The sequence below is a fragment of the Oryctolagus cuniculus genome, chromosome 3, assembly GCF_051225735.1.
Source record: "Oryctolagus cuniculus isolate XC-2025 breed Fujian yellow rabbit chromosome 3, ASM5122573v1, whole genome shotgun sequence".
NCBI classification, from domain to species: Eukaryota; Metazoa; Chordata; class Mammalia; order Lagomorpha; family Leporidae; genus Oryctolagus; species Oryctolagus cuniculus.
The window spans coordinates 136,789,745-136,806,827 of NC_142869.1; the positions used below are offsets into that span (position 1 = coordinate 136,789,745).

The window sequence follows — 17,083 nt, forward strand, 5'->3', positions numbered from 1 at the left end:
ATATTCCAAAGAGCCTATTAAAACCAAAACTTACAAGAAAGCACTGAATCTAAACATCCATTCATTAAACTGACTAGAAGGTAGTCCCCTTTTATGGAGCAGCCCAGGAGTTCTAAAACACAATACCAATTTAAGATAATGCCACCCTAATATTCAAATAATGCTATAGCTATTTGCCTTCCCTAATTTCCAGCACCCCTCCTTTGATCGTCATTTCTTTATTTATTGTACAGGGTTCGTTCCTGTCTTTCAAGATCAGGAAATTAACTACTTTTTAACTGAAATCATGGGTGGAAGGCAACAAGTTTTCGATTCCCTTGGGTATGATTTCCTCCTGAAACCTAACACATGATGGCTCTGAATCCACTATTTGAGTAAAATGGTGCTCCTTGCTCAACAATAACCACAAGGCAATGGATATTAAGGCCCAGAAAAATCTCTGGCAAACAGATTATGTCCTGAGACCTTCAGGGTCTCCAAATTCCCAAATGTTATTGTAGCACATAACCTCCTCCATTTCAGCATAGTAAAATGAAGACAGTCGTCTCTTCCTCTCGGGGTTTTTACGAGCATTACGGACAACTACATACTAAATGGAGACAAAGCTGAGCAGAAAGGCTGGGCAGTGAGCAAAGGTCACTCAATAGCTATTTACTCCTGAGCACAAACCTCAAAGCGACACAATCTAAAACACTCTCAACAAACCAACACAGTTCTGTAGGCCACCTCTGGGGTAATTCAGCCAGAGTGATCACCGCAAATAACTGCAAACATCAGATCCTCATTTTCCTATCACACCAACTGAATGGCCAGGAAGAACACCTAACCATCAGGGGTTAGGTGTTCACTAGGTGATGTTTCCCAAGTAGTATCTTTCGAAAAATCACATAGCTGAGTTTTCCTGAGGTGTTTAGTTCAATCTTTACATACGAAGCAAAGCAGTTAAGTTTAATAATTTGTAAATAAGTCTATGGTAACTATCAACAACCCAAACTCATGTTGATTTTAAGTAGCATTTCAACAGCACTAACAAGACAATGTTGAAAATTCCCAAGAAACAAAACCACCACACACTTTTTTAAGCAGTCAAGATAGGTGGAGAAGCTGAGCAAATTTTAAAAGTAATCTGCATTTGAGTGAGATCCCTAAGTGATATTTTGTTTACCAAGCTCCATGTGCTCATCACAGGAGTTATATCCAGGTGAGGATGGCAAATTCTCATTACACTGCAGCAACTCCAGTGAGTCATTCATTCCTGAAGCTCTCTTGTCCATTACCAGCAGGAGTTTCTGTACTGCATTAGGCATCTGATTTGTCTTCACTTCCCACACCATGTTATGGGGCTCCGACTTAAAATAAAAATAATATAAGAACACAGTGTCAAGTCACGCAATCTGGAGAGAGATACAAGTATAAATAATCAGAGACATCACAACACTGTATTAACTTAATCATACATTGCCCTTTGTGTGTCCCTCAAATCACAGGGAGACCAGGACAACTCTGGCTCCCCAGAATCTTGGCCTGCCACTGCATACCTCAGCACTACATGACTAAACCTCAGCCCAAAGGACTGTTACCTTGAACTTCTAGAATTCTCTTCTTGTAAAGTATAAAAGCAGAATTACAAGTACTTTTATTTCCTTAACCTGGTAATTCTCCTTTTAGTTGTAAATACTGAGACTAACAAGATATTTTCTCATGTAAATCTTATTTAAAAGAAATTAACAATCTTTTCTCAATTAAAAAGAATGGAGAAATATTCTATTTACTGAAAATTTTAATTTCTCTGTTCACCAACTGTGTTCATTATTTTGTTTCCTCTTATTCTGAAAGTGGACAGCTTTAACACACTTAAAAGAAACTTAGATTCTCTCGCGAGCTTTTAAGGGGTCAGCATTGTGGCGCAGGTTTAAGCAGGGTACCCAGCTACAGCCCAGACCAAATAAATCATGTATACTCTAGGCGCAGATCTAAAAATCATTTATTACAGAATACATGTGACTCTGTATGCGTCAAGGGTTGAAGAGAATCACTGATAAAGCTAAACGAGCCCAGTCCATCACCTGCATGCCCGCCAGGGAGAAGGCGGGGTCTGAGAATCATGGTAGACACCTAAGAAACAGATGTGCCTTACTAACTACGCTGCCTCCAGCACCAAATCTGTGGGAAATTATCATACCCCAGCAGATCTCCTCTAACTATACACTGAGACTGATTAATCAGTACGTTGCACTAAGCTGAAAATGTGTTAATTTTTTTTGAATGCCTCAAACACCTTTTAGGTAGATAAAGTATTATTTGCCTAAAGTAATGGCATGATACACAACTTGTCATAATATTTCCCAGAGAGCAAACTGCTAAAGCTGAATCCCTACCCAGTCTCCTATGTCAACTACTTAAAATTAACTATTCCATTTAAGACACTAAATATCCAAAATATATAGTGTTGTCCTACCTCAGTCATAAATCATTTAAACAGAAGCCATTTTATCTTTTTTTCCCCACTTTGTATCATTTGCCCTAAACTTTTTTTTTTTTAAAGAGTTAAATAGAGAAGGAGATAAGATGTCTTCCATCCACTGGTTCACTCCCCAAATGGCTGCAATGACCAAAGGCTGGGCCAGGCAGAAGCCAGGAGCCTCTTCCAGGTCTCCCTCATGGGTGCTGGGAACCAAGGACTTGGGCTATCTTCCACTGCTTTCCCGGATGCATTAGCAGGGAGCTGTGTCAGAAGTAGAACAGCTGAGACCCAAACCAGCACTCATATGGGATGCTGGTGTTGAAGGCAGCAGCTTCACCTGTTGTACCACAGTGCTGGCCCCAACTTTAAAAAAAAAAAAAATTATTTGGAAGAGTTCCAGAGAGAAGAGAGAGAGATCTTCCATCCACTGGTTCACTCCCTAGATGGCCACAACAGCCAGGGCTGGGGCAGGACAAAGCCAGGAGCTTCTTCTGGGTCTCTCACATGGGTGGCAGAGACCCAAACACCTGGGCCACTTTCTGCTGCCTTTCCCAGGCACAACAGCGAGCTGGATCAGAAGTGAAGCACTTGGAACACAAAAGGGGCCCATATGGGATGCTGGCGTTGCAGGCAGAGGCTTTACCTGTTATGCCATGATGCTGGCCACTGGCCCTATTTTAAAGATGAAGATGTTTATTGAGTAGCTCAGTCACTAAGTCACGTATTTAAATGGTGATCAAACTGGAATCAAATTCCATGTTTCCTTACATCTAGCCCAAAGCCCTTTTCACTATACTCTAATACATCTTATAGCTGAGACTGTGTAAGGCTCTAAAGCAATGCATGGAATAGGGCCATTTTTGAGGAGTCTAAGTCGACAGCATTCAAGAGTATAAGAAATAAGGCAATACAGGGTTTGGCTCCATGTATATTTAATTGTCATGCACCTGCTAATCTGTATCTAGGAATCTGAAACAGTCAGATACAAGCAAATACTTTCAAAATACTACTTACAAGAGTGGAAAACTAGGAATAGCATGTTCAGCAGTAAGAAGGTAACTGAATTTTAGTACATCACCAATGATGTATTCAATGATATGGATCTTGTAAAAGATGAAATAAGAAAACGCTTATGAACTTGTTAAGAAGTATTTTTAAAAGATGAGCATGTGGGCATGTGTGTATGAAAAAGAGATTTGAGGGGGCGGGCGCTGGAACACAAGGTGAGCTGCTGCTTGGGAGACCTGCACAATCTCCTATCAGAGTGCCTGGGATGGAATCCTGACTCTGCTTCCAGTTCAGCTGCCTCCTAAAGTGCACCTTAGGAATGCTGCAGATGATGGTTTCAGTACCTGGGTCCCTGCTACCCACCTGAGACCTAGAAGCAGTTCAAGACTCTTGGCTTTGGCCTGCCTCAGGCCTGGCTGTTCCAAGCATTTGGGGAGTGAAACCAGAAGAAAGCAGATGGGATGGACCAAGGTCTTGGGCCTCTGAACCCATGGGAGACCCAGAAGAAGCTGTGGCTCCTGGTTTCAGATCAGCTCAGCTCCAGCTGTTGCGCCCATTTAGAGAGTTAACCAGGGGAAGGAAGACCTCTCTCTCTCTCTCTTTCTGTAACTCTTTCAAATAAATAAAATAAATATTAAAAAAAAAAAAAGCAAATGTCACAGTTCTGTAAAAGATGAAGGCTTGGCTATAAATTTTTTTTGTTTTCTTTTATTTTTAAAAAGGAGGTCTCCCAATGAAAGATACTCATATTTGGTAAAGCACAAGATGAAATCAGAAAAATGTAAACCCTAGTATCACCAGAAAGGAGACTGGCCTTTGTGTCATGTGGTCAAGACACTACAGCTGTTAGAGACACATGGCAAGGTAGACCAGCATCACAAACTTCAATCTCAGGTTAGGAAGATGTTTGTGCAGACAACAGCACTCTGCAATCAGGCTGCCTGCAGTTATATACTGTATCTGCCACTTATTAGCTATATACTTTGAAGATTTACTTAAAATACTCACGCTTTTTGTAAAATGGAAATAAGACATCTATCTCATTGCTGTAAAAACTCAGTACTACTAAGGTTTGTGTTGCTGGAAGTCACCAGACAACGTGGGAGCACAGAGGTCCAACAAGATCAGAACCATACCTTAGGCATACTCTCCACTCGATACAAAATCATACTGAAACACAATATAAACATGCAGAACAACCTTTCCCATACCGAAAGGAAGAGCAGGTTAAATAAGAGGACTCATACTCCCAGTTCTGTCAGGGAAGTCACCTGCCTCCAGCTTACTGTGCAAACATTCTTAGGAAAGAAAAGGTAAATGGTAGTATACATCCTTATTTAGTGATTCCTAAGAGAAATAGTCATTCTACATGAGTTCTTTAATATTAACTTAGGAGATTTTAACTCTTTCCATAAAAATCTTGTAAGATTTGAAGTATACAGGACACAACCTATTTTGATGACTTAAATTCTAATGGACATGGGACAGGCGCTGTGGTGTAGTAGGCTAAGCCTTCACCTGCAGCACCTACATCCCACATGGGTGCAAGTTCATGTCCTGGCTGCTCCTCTTCTGATCCAGCTCTCTGCTAATGCCCTAAAAAAGCAGTGTAGGATGGCCCAAGTCCTTGGGCCCCTGTACCCACGACCCGAAGAAGCTCCTGGCTACTGGCCTCAGATCAACCCAGCTCTGGCCGTTTGGCGAGTGAACCAGCAGATGGAATCTCTCTCTCTCTCTCTAACTCTACCTCTCAAATAAATAAAATATTTTAAAAAGACTAAAAGAAATCCTAAGGAACATCAGTACTATGTGTCACATACAGATGTCAGCTGAATTAGTCAATACCAACTGCAATCTCTTATTTTTTTGGTTAAGATTTATTTATTTGAAAGGCAGAATGACAGAGAGAGAGGCACTGGATACAGAGAGAAAAGATCTTCCACCTACTGGTTCACTCCCAAAATGGCTACAATTGACCTCTCTGGGTCAGGCTGAAACCAGGAACCAGAAACTCCATCTTGGTCTCCAAAGGCTCAAGCTCCAGGACCACCTTCCACTGCTTTCCCAGGTACCCAGCAGGAAGCCGTCTCAGATGCAGAGCAGCTGGGACTAGAACTGGTGCTCCCAATATGGGATGCAGGAGTCACAAGCAGCGGCAGCGTAACCAAAGTGCCACAGTACTGACCCCCCCACACATACCCCCCAACCAACTGCAATATTAAACTTTGAAAATGTCCCATTCTTTACCTTTCTTATGAAATTCAGAGGTGGCACTACACATCTCTCTCCAGTGCTATCCTGTGTAGACGAGCAGCACTGCTCTCGGGGCCACAGCAGCACAGGTGTAGTGTGTTCTTCCCCCTCCCCTGCAGGGCTCTCCAGCTTCCTCGTTCTTCCCTATCACCATTCACCCAGTACACTACCACCTCCTTGCAACTTCCTTATTTCCTTCAGCACTTAGTTATCTACCACTGTGCTACCACAACACTCCAGTGAAGCTGGAAAAGCATTTCGACTTCAAAGCAGAGCCACTTACAAATAACAAGAGGGACCAAATAAACACTTGTTGAAGTAGAGCTCTGTGTGTCTGTACCCTAGCTGATCAAGGCTCCTAAGTCTGGTCTTCAGGTAACTGAGGCTTTGCTGCCATTAAACTACTGAGCAGTCAGAGTGCCTGGACTACCAATACCAGAGGAGCCTCACTGGCGCTGGGTGCTGGAGCTAGCACCACCATACTCTACTGACCTCACACGGTGAGCGTGAGAAATAAGCAAAGCACTTGAAAACATGCACAAATAGACTCTCCAGAGTGCCTCATTCTTCGGCCAAACTACTTTGGGGGAAAAAGGCAGGCTGCTCACACAGGAAGGAATACCAGAAGTGTCCTGATTCAGAAATACCCCCCATCCACTGCACCAGCTAGAGATTCATTTTGATAAACAAGCTCCTCTTTCAAATATTTCTTGGCAGAACTAATCCTATTGTTCATTCATGCTTGTCAACAAAGCTTCCCTTTTACACTAGTTAACTCCGCACGTGTCATCTCTGTACTAGATCAGTGATTTTCAAAGAGATGAGTCAAATTCTACAGAAGTTGTTCTTTGAAATGTCATGTCCAATCTTGGCAATTTTATTGGGTGAGGATTAGAAGGCCCTATTGCTTTTGTTACACAAACTTTTAGGAGCAAAAATCCACAAAATCTCTTAACCACAGGCCTAACTACTCTCACTCCGACCTACTGATCCGCTCTCTTGTCTGATTCCTCACCATCCCACTGTCAATCCAGACTTCCCGGCAGCCTCTTCCCTAGACTCCTCTAATTGTGAAGGAAGGACACCCGGACCAAGTCCTCAGCACACCCTCCAATTACCGTAGGAGAGGGAGTGCAGGAGGAACTGAGACACTGAAAATGGATTATATAACTCCAAGTTAAAGCAAGCCTCCCTACCTAACTGTATTCAATGAAACTTTCTACCCCAAAAGCAGTTGAAAGGCATTAATGCAGTTCTTTCAGAATCTTTTCCATGAAACTTCACTTTTTTTCCCCACCAAAGTGTTTCCACAACTCTACTTTGGCACTACACTCAGAAAAAAACAACTCCCATAACAGATAATGTTTTGGTAAAATACACTACTGCAGAACACCACTCAGCATCATTATGTCCCTACATTTCACCTTTATGCCTGAACTGTCCTGTCTGTCCCTGAGGCTAGTACCCTCTGCCACCAGAATTGCAGCAGATGTAAAAATACCGCTACAGGTCACATCCTTGCCTTTGGCGGGCACTGTTCAATCGCATCTATACAAGTTCTTACTACAAGCAGCCATTGCCAAAACTGTTTAACAACTGTACTGTCATTCAAGATAAGTCATATGACAGAACTTGAAAACATCTAAACATTCAATTATGAAATTTATTTTCCTAAATTTGATTTTAATCCTAAACATTTTCACATTACTGATCATAGCTATAGTTTTTCTTGAATTTTGTGATTTACAATTTTTCTACATTGTTTCCCCATTCCAAATAAATATTTACTTTCATACTTTAAAAAAAATGAAAAGCAGGCACTGTCTCTTTAAATATGGCAGTAACTTCAGGTAATTTATGCTCAAAAAAGTAATGATACTTTCATGTTAAACAGCGACACAAGAGACCAGCTTTCCATTAACCCTAAAGAATGTACAGGGCTTGGCAGTTTATTCATTCATAAATCCATTCCATCTGTCTTCTTCACTGGGCACTTGGATAACAAGGACGCAGTGCAACGAAGTTAATATACAGTAATGAAGGCGAAGTTTAAAGGAACAGGATCCTGTCTAGGTCGGGAAGGTACACACTGGGAAGTGTGTAAGTTTGGGGAGACTGCGCAGGAAATTCTGGGACAAGGAACACTGAACAAAGGAAAAGGGATTTCCACGCAGGAAAAAAGCAACCAAGATGGCAACTTGAAAGTGAAATCAAAAGTTCGTTCTATAATCAGTCGTCACAACAAACAGCACTTTGAAGTGGTTAAATGGCGTCCTCAAAAGCACCAAGTAGCTGAAAAACTTCAAGGATGTAACGCTGGAACGTAATCCAAACGTCTTCGGAACCGGGTCAAATATCGCCTACTGGCAACAACTGACTTCAACAAAGGAAACGGAACAGATGACCCTAACACTCTGGTTTACAAAATAAAGACGAGGAACAAAACCAGAATCAAAAGCACCAAGGTATACATTCCACGTAAACACGGTCAACAGTAAAAACAGAAAAATGTTCACAAATGTTAAAAGGTTCCGATTCTCAAAAGGCAGCTTTAACTGCAAAGCTACAGCTCCGCTGTTCGGAGGAAAAGACATCTACAGCAGTTGTTCGGAACCGCTGGGAGCATTCCATCGCTTCCCAGAAGGTGCAACTCCAACTCGCGTGGGTTTTTTTGCTTTTTTTTAAACTCTCCTCCAGTCCAGGCACCAGCACATCCTGCGCCAAAAAAAAAACTTTGGTGCGCGGCCCTTGGGTCGGCGCGGCTTCCCGCACGACTCCGGCGGAACACGGAGCCCGCCTCCGGGGGCGACCACCCCCCAGCACGGCGAACGCTCACAGCCCGGCGGCGCCCGCCTCCGCTCCGGTCCCGTCTTCCGCGGAGCCTGCCAGGCGGGGCCTGGGAGCGCCGGCCAAGCCTCCGCTCTGGGTCACGCCGAGTCCATCCCCCACCCTCTTTCGCCATTCATCGCGCGCCCTCCCCTCCCCCCATCATGTGACCGCAGCCCGGACTCCGGGCTTGTTTTTCCCCCGGGCTCCGTCTCACTGCGCAGGCGCCGCGGAGCCCATTCATTCGAACTGCGTAACAATGAGCCCCGGGGCCCAGCTGCTCCGCGAGCTCCCCAGCTCGGCCCGCGCCCCTCAAGGCCCGGGTGGAGGAGGCGGCGCCTCTGTGGGGGGGGAGGAGGGAGAGATCCCCCCCCACCCCCGGCCAGCCCCCCACTCCGGCCTACCGCCGACCCTCCGCCCACAAGCCTAGAGTTGGAAGTCAAACTTTCCTGGGCAGCCCCGGCCCCTTCCCCCGCCCCAGCCCGCCCCAACTCCGCACCCGGCCCGGCCACCCACCGCGCCAGCGGGCCCCGAACGCAGTCCTCGCCCAGCCTCCTCCCTTTCCCCGTCCGGGGACCCCCTCTCGCGCCGCCGCCGCCGCGAAGCGCCAGGCGCGCTCGCAGGAGGTGCCGGTCCGGTGGGCTCGCCGCGGGCAGCGGTTGGACGGCTAACTGCGCCCACTCTGAAGGCAGTCCCTGGAGGGGAGGGAACGCGGACCCAGGCTCGCCCGGCCGCCCCATCCCCTCGGGCTCCTGCCCCTCCCTTCCCCACCCCCACCCCTTCCCGAGCCGAAAGACAACAAACGCGCCGCGGAGTGCCGGCAGCCTCGGTGCGGGCCGCCTTGACGGCGACAACACCACCGGCAGCTCGCGGATCCTCTCTGCGACTGACGCTGGCCTCCCCGGTGCGGGTTACGGCTTCCTTCGCCACTCTTACTCCTCAACCGAAACTTTCCTACTTACCAAACCCGTCGCCATTACCAAGTCTTTCAAGCTTCGTCTTCCCCCTCCCCTCAAGCCCCCGGGGGGTTGAGCCTCCTCCCAGCTCTCTCGTCCTCTTATTGGCCCGCAGAGCTGCCATTCGGTCTTTCCACTTATCCATTGGGCGATACCACGGCCCTTCTCGGGGGGTGGGCATGTATTGACTTTTGTGTTGTGTTTACTGGACGAGACAGCGTGTCAGTCACTGGGCTAAGCGCTCCGGATTGGACTGCTGCCGAGACTCGGGGGACCCTAACCAAACTTTGCCCGCGAAGTGGATTGTGGGTTCGTAGTCTCAGCCTTTCTCGGCGCCTGGGAAGGCTAGGCTGGCGGAAGAACCGGTTGGACTACATATCCCAGAGGTGCGTGCACAGCACACTCTTGATAGTAAACAAGAGTCATAGGGACACGTGTATCAGCTCGTTTGTTTTGGTGTCTGGGACAAAAGGGAGGGGGCGGAGGAAGGGAGTGTTTGAAAGCTTGGGCCTCTTCGCTTCCTCTGGGCCTGTGCTAGCGCTCAGAGGCGGCCTCAGCTTTTCGCAGCACCCGTGCCTGGCCTTGGTCAGCCAGAGCCGTTCGCCGCGCAAAGTCTGGCAGGGGGCCAAGGTATTGTTTTAGGGCGAGGGGAAGGAGATGACTGTACAAGCGGAAGCGGCGCGGCTCGCGAGGGCTTCAGTCACCCACACATCGTGGTCCCAGGCCCGGCGAGGATGCTGAAGGTGCTGCCGGGGCTCCTCCCGCGATGGGAAGAACCGGGATTCCTTCATCCTGCTCCTTGCCTCGCCACCCTCCTTCACACAGCCCCTGGGGACCGCCTTTGTCGATTCTATGCCGGTGAACGCCAGGCGCCCTCAGGCGTGGGCATGCACGGTGCTGGGGGGCGAGACACCCAGGGCTTAGCGAGTTGACGAAGCTGTTAGCGGGGAACACGTCCGTGATGGCTTGCACCAAGCTTCCTCGTTGGGTAAGGCAGTACAGAGGAGGGCCGAGCGTGACTTAGACAGGAGTTGGCAGTCGTCAGACGTGGGTTTCTGCGGTGAGCTGTCGTGGGCCATTCTTCGCCTGCCGAGGACGCCCCGTGGACGGCAGAGGCCGCTCTGACTCACGGCGGGAGGAGGCTGGCCCGTCGGCTTTGCAGCCGCCCGCGCCTCCAACATGGCTGGCGGCCGGGCGCGGGGGCCGCCGGCGCGCCCCTGCCGCTTCACGCCGGCCGCATTGCAAGGGCGTTGGTAGGAAGCTCTGCTCCCCTCGGGGCTTCTGCCGTCTGCATCGTCTAAGAAAAGAGAAGTCGGTATTGGTGAGAAATCCGTAAGCAGACTTTGGGAAAGAGCCCGAAATCATAGCTCTCTTTCTTGAATTTTTTAATTCTACCAGAAAGCCACAGGAGCAATCGAGAATTACAGAATAACCCCTCCCCATACGGTGAAACAAGTTTCCAAATTCCTTTAGGGATACTCTGTTGGAATCGTTGACGTGAGATTGTTTATAAAAAGTCCTCCCTCCCCTGTGATCAAAGGTGTACTTTCTGTGTCCTTAATTAGCAACCAAACACTTTATTTAGCTTACTACGATAAAGACAGCCAAAAACGACGCTTGTTTTTTTTTCCCCTAAGGAAAAGCTACAGTTTAAATGTTATCATCTTTCAGAGATGAATGGAGTGACTGTGTCTCTGCTACTTTGTTGTTTTCTTCTCCCCTCCCCCAACCGTGGAGGGTCCTAGTGCCCCATCATTAAAAATATGAACTCCAACATTTAATTTCTTGACCGAAAAAGAAAAAAATGCATGTTCACCTGATCACTTTAAATCGAGGTCTAGGATAACTTATGTCTAAGGCACTAATTCCAAGAAACCTAAAAGCTTTCCTTCCCCAAAAATGACTTCTCAGGAGCAACCCTTGTATCTATCTTCAGTACACAGACTGTGAGAGTTGATTCTGACGAAGCCTTATTTTAAAAAACTACTTGAATGGATTTACCAAAAGCTTTAGTGTTTTTTTTTTCTTTTAAGGACACAGGACATTTAAATTCTTTTTTTTTTTTTAATTTTTATTTTTTGACAGGCAGAGTGGACAGTGAGAGGGAGAGATAGAGAGAAAGGTCTTCCTTTGCCGTTGGTTCACCCTCCAATGGCCGCCGCGGCTGGCGCGCTGCGGCCGGCACACCGCGCTGATCCGATGGCAGGAGCCAGGAGCCAGGTGCTTCTCCTGGTCTCCCGTGGGGTGCAGGGCCCAAGCACCTGGGCCATCCTCCACTGCACTCCCTGGCCACAGCAGAGAGCTGGCCTGGAAGAGGGGCAACCGGAACAGAATCCGGCGCCCCGACCGGGACTAGAACCCTGTGTGCCAGCGCCGGTAGGCGGAGGATTAGCCTAGTGAGCCGCGGCGCCGGCCGACACTTAAATTCTTATCTGGTTACTGTATATGTTTACCCTTGAAGAGCACTGGAAAGCTTTTTCATTTTTCTTTCAGAAAATGTACTCAGTACGTTATGTGTTGAACACTGTTTTAAGTGACAAGAATGCAAAGACAGGAAATCTTTTTCAAATGCTTTAGCTCATTGTTGACCCAGTGTGTCAAAAAGTGACAAGTTGAACTCAGTTCAGTCACAGCTGATGAAGGAGTGCGATTAGAATACCTGTAGGCAGACAATTCACCCTGAGACGCTCAAGCACCCGCAGTAGCGCCTCCTGTGTGTTTCACAAGGACATCCCCATTAATTCTTGAGTAACCAGCACAACCAGCCAACTCTTGTAAGCCAGTACAGACCTAGGAAGACCTCCTTAGAAATTTTTACATAGGTAAATTACACTTCTTGAACTAAAACAGACATAATTACAGATTTTATCTGTCCTTCGGATGCTTCCATGATAAAGCTGGCGCTAAAAATCAGTTTCGTCAAATAACACCTTCTGTTGGGTAGTGTAGGCATGATATACATTCGTAGACACATGCACACGCAAAGTCTGTGCCAAAATATGTCAGACATTGTCATCTCAAAATGTCTTCTCAGCAGTTTGTAAAATTCTGTTGTCATAAAAATAAAGTTCTAATTTGTTAAAAATGGTTAAAAAAAATTAGATCAGTCCTATTTAGAAGTGAAATTAAGTAATATATTTCCTCTGATTCCACAATATCTGGCACACCAGTGATTACTTTGCTAGACTAAGAAATAAGATGTTCAAGCACATGGAATTTGCCTGAATATTGAGAATATTGCTCTTCAAATTGTCTAAACAAAGGAAGTCACTCAAACAAGTACGAAAATTAGGAAATAGAGCACATGTATAATCTACAACATTAAGCACCCAGATTTTTTATTTCGTTCCTTCGTAGACTATTTGAATGCTCACAAATATCCTTCAGGGTAGCTGACTGTAATTTGAAACGAGTGAATTTTATAATTAACTTAGGTCAAAGTACTCAGGTAAACTCAAGTTGTAATAAGGTGCCTGGGCGCTAATGAGGGCCATTTTAGAACTTAGTCATTAGTACGCGTCCCTTATGCTTGTAATTCCTGATACAACTAAAGATCTAGATTTTGCTCAGTTGTCCATAAAGCAAGACCTTGCTTCAGTGGCTGACCAGGGGGTGTCTGAAGACTAACTATTAGGAAGAGGAAGGAAGGAATGATTGCTGGGTTTCTGGCTTGGGTAATGGTGGTATACTGATCTTGGAGAGAACGGGCACCAGCAAGAGGGCAAAGCATAAGCTTTCTTTGCGGGCCCAAATGTTGAGTACAGGGTCCTATGGCCAGCTGCAACTCTGATAGCTTTCAGGAGATCCAAGTCTAGAGGAAGAACCCTGGGTGTCCTCAGCCGTAGAAGAACTATATCCTCGATGGCTCAGCTGCCCTGCAAACATTGTGGTGGAGTTGCCTAAAGTGCTGGTAATAAAAATGTATTTGGAGAAGGCAATAAATCTTCATTTCGCTTCCCGTTGGTAAAAGCAAGCTCAGTGGGGCTGATGCTGTGGCATAGCAGTTAAAGATGTCACCTACAGCGCCAGCATCCCACATAGGCACCCCACTTCCCATCCAGCTCTCTGCTGATGTGCCTAGGAAACCATCAGAAGTTGGCCCAGGGGCCCAACACCCACGTGGAAGACCCGGAAGAAGCTCCTGGCTCTTGGCTTCGGATTGGCCCAGCTCTGGCCAGTTGCGGCCAACTGGGGAGTGAAGCAGCAGATGGAAGACCCCTGTCTCTCTCTCTCTGTCTCTCTCTCTGCCTCTCCTCTCTCTGTGTAACTCTTTCAAATCTTTTTTTTTTTTTAAAGCAAAGTCAAAGAACTGTTCTCATGCCCTTCATTAGAATGTTCTAGAGTTAAGAATTCCTGTTACCTGATCTGTTTCACAGAAACCCCCACATAAATATTTTATTCTTGCATGTACTTGGTATCCTAGACTCTTTTTTTTTTTTGATTGTTGGTAGTCAAAATTATCACATTTTAGGAACAGTTAAGCTGACATAGAACAATTACAATTGTAAGAATACTATGGATACAGTTTTCATCACGCAGTGCTGTGCCTTCTTGTGTTACACTGTCCCTGCCCCATTGCTCGCCATCTCTTACACATTTTTGGTCTGGTCCATAGGAAGCAATCAGTTGTACATAGATGACTTTTGAACAAAAGAATGAACAGTGACCAAGGAAAGTGACAATATGAATTTCCTAAAATACAGTTGTACAGTATACGCTAATGCTGTATGTCATATGCCTTTTCAAAAATAAATGCGATCTTCTCACATTAAAATAATTTGGTTTTCATTTTATTTGAAAGGCAGAAAAATGAAGGGAGATCTTCCACCCACTGGGTCACTCCCGAAATGCGCATCAACACTCAGGGCTGGGTCAGACTGAAGCCAGGAGCTTGGAACTCAGTCTGGGTCTTCCATGTAGATAGCAGGGACCAAGTACCTGAGCCGTCATCTGTTGCCTCCCAGAGCCACATGAGCAGGAGGCCGGATCAGAAGTGCAGGAGCCAGGGCTCAGTCCAGACAGGGAGCAGACTTCTTAACTACCATTTGAACACTGACTTTGTTCAACAGCCTTCACGTGCTGTAGGCATCACTTCCTCTATATAGTCATTACAGGTTGAGGATCCCTAATCTGGAAATCCAAAATGCCCTGAAATGTGGATTTCCAGAATACAGACGCTCACCTGGTAAAATCTGTGTGGCTATTTCAAAATCCAAAAAAACTCTGAAATCTGAAAAGCTTCTGGTCCTAAGCTCTCCAAATAGTCAACCTGTACTCTTATTAGAGACCAGGCTTCCTCTTCCAGCTGCAAACTATGATAAGCATTACTCACTTTTGTCTTCCCCACTGAGCCAGTTACACAAAGATGTTTTTCTAATTATGACACTTTAACTCCTTCTAATTACATAGTATACCATGACGCACCACAGCAATAAAATGTGGACTATGTCCATCAAAATTTTAAGATCAGCTTTAAAGAGCAATTAGGAGCAAAAAAAAAAAAAAAAAAAAAGCCACTGATACTTCTGTGCTGAGTACCTCTCCTAAAATAATGAAAACCTCATTTGGCCTTTGTAAAGGTCATTTGTTTAGATTTCAAGAATACAGTCGCCGTAAGAGAGATATACTTCTATTAAATATCAGCTTTTGATCTACAACAAGCAGTGAAGCTCCAGGGATTTACAGTTTACTCTCGCCTTCCTCAGCAGGATCTGGGAAGGTTTCCGATCAGGAAGAGATAGAAAAGCAGCAGTTAGAAGGGACTCTACCCAAGGTTCTGACCCAAGATTTAGCTGAGAAACTCACTCAATGGCTCTGCATTATCAACTTTTTGGAATTAAAGCAAAAATATGTAGGATATCATGTCTAGTCTGTTGCAAGCAAGTCAGGGTTTCTTTTATTATTTCAGAGTTTATTTACAACTCTTCCTTTTGTGCCTGGAGCAAAAAGTCAGTTTTTGTTTTTCCAGTTGAAGGCAGACTGCATTTATGTGCTATAAGCAACCAGTTATGACTGGCACCAACACAACATTATTTCGTGTGTACCTATCTTGCCATAGATCTTAGTGTTGGGGAACTGGAAGACTGGAGTAATGGCTACGGTCTGAGAAAAGCCATCTCCCTTGTAGATGGCATTCCATTTTTATGATGTAATTACTTCTGTCTCCTACATCATTGCCATCTTCCCATATATAAATGATACAGGCTTCAGGATTTCCTAGGAAATTGTAGATTTACAAATTGAGGAGCACAAAAACGCAAAAGGCAATTTCTTCCTTCCTGTCAAAATTCTCTGACACACAGGATCAGCGTTGTGGCAGTGAGCTAAGGTGCTATGACACCCATTCCATGTTAGGGCACCTATTCTAGTCCCGGCTGCTCCAACTCCCATGCAGCTCCCTGCCACTGGCCCGATGCAAGTAGCGGATGATGGCCCAAATGCTTCAGCCCCTGCCACTCACTCGGGAGACCCGGTTAAATCTCCTGGCTCTAGTCTGGCCCAGCCCTGGCCATTGTGGCCATCTGGGGAGTGAACCAGTGGATGGAAACTTGCACACGCGCTCTCTCTCTCCTTTTCTCTGTGTAACTCTCTCAAATAAGCAAGTCTTAAAAAATTATAAATTATTAGATTCTCAACATCAAGCTGTATCTCACACTATTTAATTTTAGAAAGCAGCATTCTTTGTAGTGGTTATTTTGTAGGTGTTAACTTTTTTTTTTTTTTTTTTTTTATGTATTTGAAAGGCAGTTAGAAGGAGAGCACTTCCAACCACTGGTTCACTCTCCAGATTGCTGCAACAACCCACTTGTGCAACAACCCAGTTGTGCCAGGCTGAAGCCAGTAGCTAGGGGCTTCTTCCAGGTCTCCCACATGGGTAGGGGGTCCCAAGTACTTGGGCCATCTGCTGCTGCTTTCCCATAGTAGCAGAGAGCTGGAAGTGGAACAGCTGGGACTCAAACTGGTACCTATATAGGATGCTGGCACTGCAGGCCATGGCTTTAACCCTATGCACCACAGGACTGGCCCCAAGTGTGAACATTTTATTTAGATACTATAATCTTTCCAGCTATTTAACAAAGCCTTGGCTTAGTACAGATGCACTGCTAATCCCCTTTAATTTACACAGTATTAATTTTCTATAAGAACAACAAAGGTCATCTAAACTTTGTTAGAAATACCACTTTCTTAAGAAAGGAAAAATCATATCCATATTTTTAAAAGATACCTTGGCATGGAAAACCAAGACACTGTGGCAAAAAATGACCTAAACAAAAGATCTCTGTGAGATCCCAGCAGAAAGAACGGGCCATCAAAGGAGGTACCTTTCTCTGAAGGGAGGAGAGAACTTCCACTTTGATTATGGCCTTGTCTAAATAAGGTCAGTTTGTGAACCCGAGGCTTCCATAGCCTTGGCAGCTCAAGACAAGAGCCTCGGGTGATTACTGACATCATAAATAAGAGTGTCAATTGTTAAAACAACAGGAGTCACTGTGCACCTGCTCCCCATGTAGGATCTCTGTCCTTATTATGTTGTACTATGAGAATTCACAGTAAAAATAGTCTTCAAACAGTACTT

The 17,083-nt window shown here is 45.6% G+C and overlaps 1 protein-coding gene and 1 long non-coding RNA gene across 4 annotated transcripts in view; one reads left to right on the forward strand and one right to left on the reverse strand.

Moving 5' to 3' along the window:
• HBP1 (HMG-box transcription factor 1) overlaps positions 1–9,563 on the reverse strand; it is a 33,112-nt gene extending 23,549 nt beyond the window's left edge. The window contains exons 1-3 of one of the 2 annotated variants that reach the window (XM_051849691.3): positions 9,514–9,563; positions 5,720–8,440; positions 1,166–1,349 (exon numbers count right to left, since the gene is read on the reverse strand). In XM_051849691.3, coding sequence (XP_051705651.1) covers positions 1,166–1,334 — 169 coding nt within the window. In that variant the 5' untranslated portion in view covers positions 1,335–1,349; positions 5,720–8,440; positions 9,514–9,563. The remainder of the gene's footprint in view (positions 1–1,165; positions 1,350–5,719; positions 8,441–9,513) is intronic. The other variant, XM_002712037.6, reaches the window with a different exon arrangement.
• Positions 9,564–9,707: 144 nt separating this feature from the next.
• On the forward strand, positions 9,708–13,813 carry LOC138849034 (uncharacterized). 2 transcript variants are annotated; one of them, XR_011387367.1, is made up of 2 exons: positions 9,708–9,893; positions 13,569–13,813. It is a non-coding gene; the product is annotated as an uncharacterized LOC138849034 (long non-coding RNA). The 2 variants fall into 2 exon arrangements; XR_016230947.1 differs by lacking the exon at positions 9,708–9,893 and adding an exon at positions 9,958–10,250.
• Positions 13,814–17,083: the final 3,270 nt, after the last annotated feature.